General features: G+C 42.8%; 1 protein-coding gene across 1 annotated transcript in view; it reads left to right on the top strand.

The window, feature by feature from the left end:
• ASB11 (ankyrin repeat and SOCS box containing 11) overlaps positions 1-3,061 on the top strand; it is a 32,175-nt gene that overhangs the window by 26,570 nt on the left and 2,544 nt on the right. Inside the window, exon 5 of the mRNA XM_017512351.2 lies at positions 1,167-1,358. Coding sequence (XP_017367840.1) covers positions 1,167-1,358 — 192 coding nt within the window. The remainder of the gene's footprint in view (positions 1-1,166; positions 1,359-3,061) is intronic.

The following is a 3,061-nucleotide window of genomic DNA, read 5'->3' as shown; positions in this document are numbered from 1 at the left end:
TTTATTTTAAGAGAAATTCTAAAAGGCATATACAGAAACTGAGAGTCCATGGAAAAATGAAATATCTTTTTTTTTTTTTTTTGAGACGAAGTTTCGCTCTTATTGCCCAAGCTGGAGTGTAATGGCACGACCTCAGCTCACTGCAACCTCCGCCTCCCGGGTTCAAGTGATTCTCCTGCCTCAGCCTCCCGAGTAGCTGGGATTACAAGTGCACACCACCACCATGCCCAGCTAATTTTTTGTATTTTTAGTAGAGATGGGGTTTCACCATGTTGGCCAGGCTGGTCTCAAACTCCTGACCTCTGGTAATCCACCTGCCTCAGCCTCCCAAAGTGCTGGGATTACAGGTGTGAGCTACCGTGCCTGGCCAAAAACATGAAATATCTTGAAACTATTATTTGCTTAAAGATTCAAGAAACTTAGTCCCTGACATAAAGGTAGAGATTGTAGTAAAAACCTTTATTTCCCATCATTTACTGTTCTCTGCAGTAAGTACAGTAAGTTCTTTTTTTTTGAGCCCCAAATAATATAAATACTAAATAAACTTAGCTTTATCTTTTGCCCCAAAACATAGTAACCATGGAACAGGAGCCTCAAATACTTTATTTTGTATGTCACATAGTTTGTATGGGAAAGCAAGTATTTAAAATGACTAAAAATATCTAAATTCACTTTTCTCACCAAAGTATTTTAAGTAGCCTTAGTAGGCATTGCTGAGGTTCTAGGCTTCAGTTGCATATTTTCTTTTCTTTTTGAGACAGAGTCTTGCTCTGTCACGAGGCTGGAATGCAGTGGCGTGATCTCGGCTCACTTCAACCTCTGCCTCCCAGGTTCAAGCAGTTCTCTGCCACAGCCTCCTGAGTAGCTGGGACTACAGGTGTGCGTCACCATACCCAGCTAATTTTTGTATTTTTAGTAGAGACAGATTTCACCATGTTGGCCAGGATGGTCTCGATCTCTTGACCTCATGATCTGCCTGCTTTGGCCTCCTAAAGTGCTGGATTACAGGCATGAGCCACCCCACCCACCCTAAGTCGCATATTTTCAAAGATTTGTCACATAAGTCATGGTACTTAAAATGTCTTTATATGCAATGACTATATTTAAAGCTCGTTGTGCTTTACATTACCATGTAGCATTGAATTGTGGCCATCTGTTTTGTTAAGGGGCCAGTGTCGACCATGGTCAATGGCTGGACACCCCACTCCATGCTGCAGCGAGGCAGTCCAATGTGGAGGTCATCCACCTGCTAACTGACTATGGAGCTAACCTGAAGTGTAGAAATGCTCAGGGCAAAAGTGCACTTGATCTGGCGGCTCCAAAAAGCAGCGTGGAGCAGGCGCTCTTGCTCCGTGAAGGTAAGCAAAGGCTGGGTATCCATTCCTCTTCTATAAGCACAGTCTCTCTCCTTCCTGTCTCATCTGTAGCATTTTTTCCTTTTTCTTTTCTCTTTTTAATTGAACGTGGCATTGTGGGAGGTGACACGCTCTGTCATCACTGACCTGTCTTCTAGGATTTTATATGCTGTGTATATTCACTTACAACCAAAGGGCATTTACCTATAACTGGAGTGTTGCTTTGTATTTTCCATAACAAGAAAATAACCAGAAACCTTGTTTTTATCCCGAAAATCTTGAATTTCCATATCTATCCTGGTATAAGCATATGACTGAGTAAACCAAAACTCTGCTTTGTAATATTAGGAGACAGTCGGATGGCGAATTCAAAAGACTTGAGTCAGAGTCAGCAGGGGAGGACACAGAGAATTTCAGAAACCCTACTAAAGGGTGAGGTTGCTTTCCTGTTCTCCAGATCAGGGAGTAGGTGGGTCTGCAGTCTTCATTGCATCACTCCCATTTCCACCATGGGCATTAAGAGCAATTATTATTATTATTATTTTTTTGAGACAGTGTCTCGCTCGCTCTGTCACCCAGGCTGGAGTGCAGTGGCACCATCTTGGCTCACTGCAACCTCTGCCTCTCAGGTTCAAGCAGTTCTCCTGCCTTAGCCTCCTGAGTAACTGGACAACAGACACCTGCCACCACGCTCAGTTAATTTTTGTATTTTTAGTAGAGACGGGGTTTCACCATATTGGTCAGATTGTTCTTGATCTCCTGACCTCAGGTGATGCACCCGCCTCAGTCTCCCAAAGTGCTGGGATTATAGGTGTGAGCCACCGCTCCTGGCCAAGAGCAACTATTGATGCCAGAAAAGGAAAGGTGAGCATATGAAATGCTTCATATCTCCAATTCAGAAGAGAACCTCTTATGTCTATATAGTAAGAAAATATTTTCTGAGCCTATATGGATTATTTGTATGCTTGGAGAATATTAAAGATAATCATAATTATTCAGCTTTACGTGTGCCAGGCACTGGGCTAAATTGGAAACATAGATCAATCTCACTGAATTTTTAAAACTTTAAAGCAGCGGGAACTTTATATGGTAGTAGCTGGTTGCTATGCCAGGTACAAATGGGAAAATAAAAGCGTAGAGAAGGTCACACAGCTAGCTACATTATAGAATTAGGTAGGATTCTGAGTCGCCTGACCCCAGAATGTACACTCTTAATGTTATGAGGCCCCAACCCGGAATCTTCTGAAACAACATTCAGTGAGGAGGGTCTTATTTCACTCACCAGTTCCATTTTGTGAAACCACCCCATCATATATACCTTCCAAGTAGAATGCTTGGTTTTAACTATTTTAGGAATAGTCTTTCCAAATCAGTGCTTCTTAAGATTTAACATGCATATCAGTTCACCTGGGGATTTTCTTAAAATGCAGATTCTTATTCAGGAGGTTTAGGATGGGGCCTGTGACTTTGCATGTCTAGCAGGCTCCCACGTGATGTTGATGCTGCTGGTCTAAGGACTACACCTTGAGTACCACTGGTCTAGATGATGCTGATGATGATGATTATCATTATTATTTAGATGGAGTTTTGCTCTTGTCGCCCAGGCTGGAATGCAGTGGTGCACAATCTCGGCTCACTGCAACCTCTGCCTCCTGAGTTCAAGCAATTCTCCTGCCTCAACCTCCTCAGTAGCTGGGATTACAGGC

This window comes from Cebus imitator, unplaced genomic scaffold (genome assembly GCF_001604975.1).
Source record: "Cebus imitator isolate Cc_AM_T3 unplaced genomic scaffold, Cebus_imitator-1.0 Scaffold471, whole genome shotgun sequence".
In the NCBI taxonomy this organism is placed as follows: domain Eukaryota; kingdom Metazoa; phylum Chordata; class Mammalia; order Primates; family Cebidae; genus Cebus; species Cebus imitator.
This window is presented reverse-complemented; position numbering and strand designations above follow the sequence as displayed.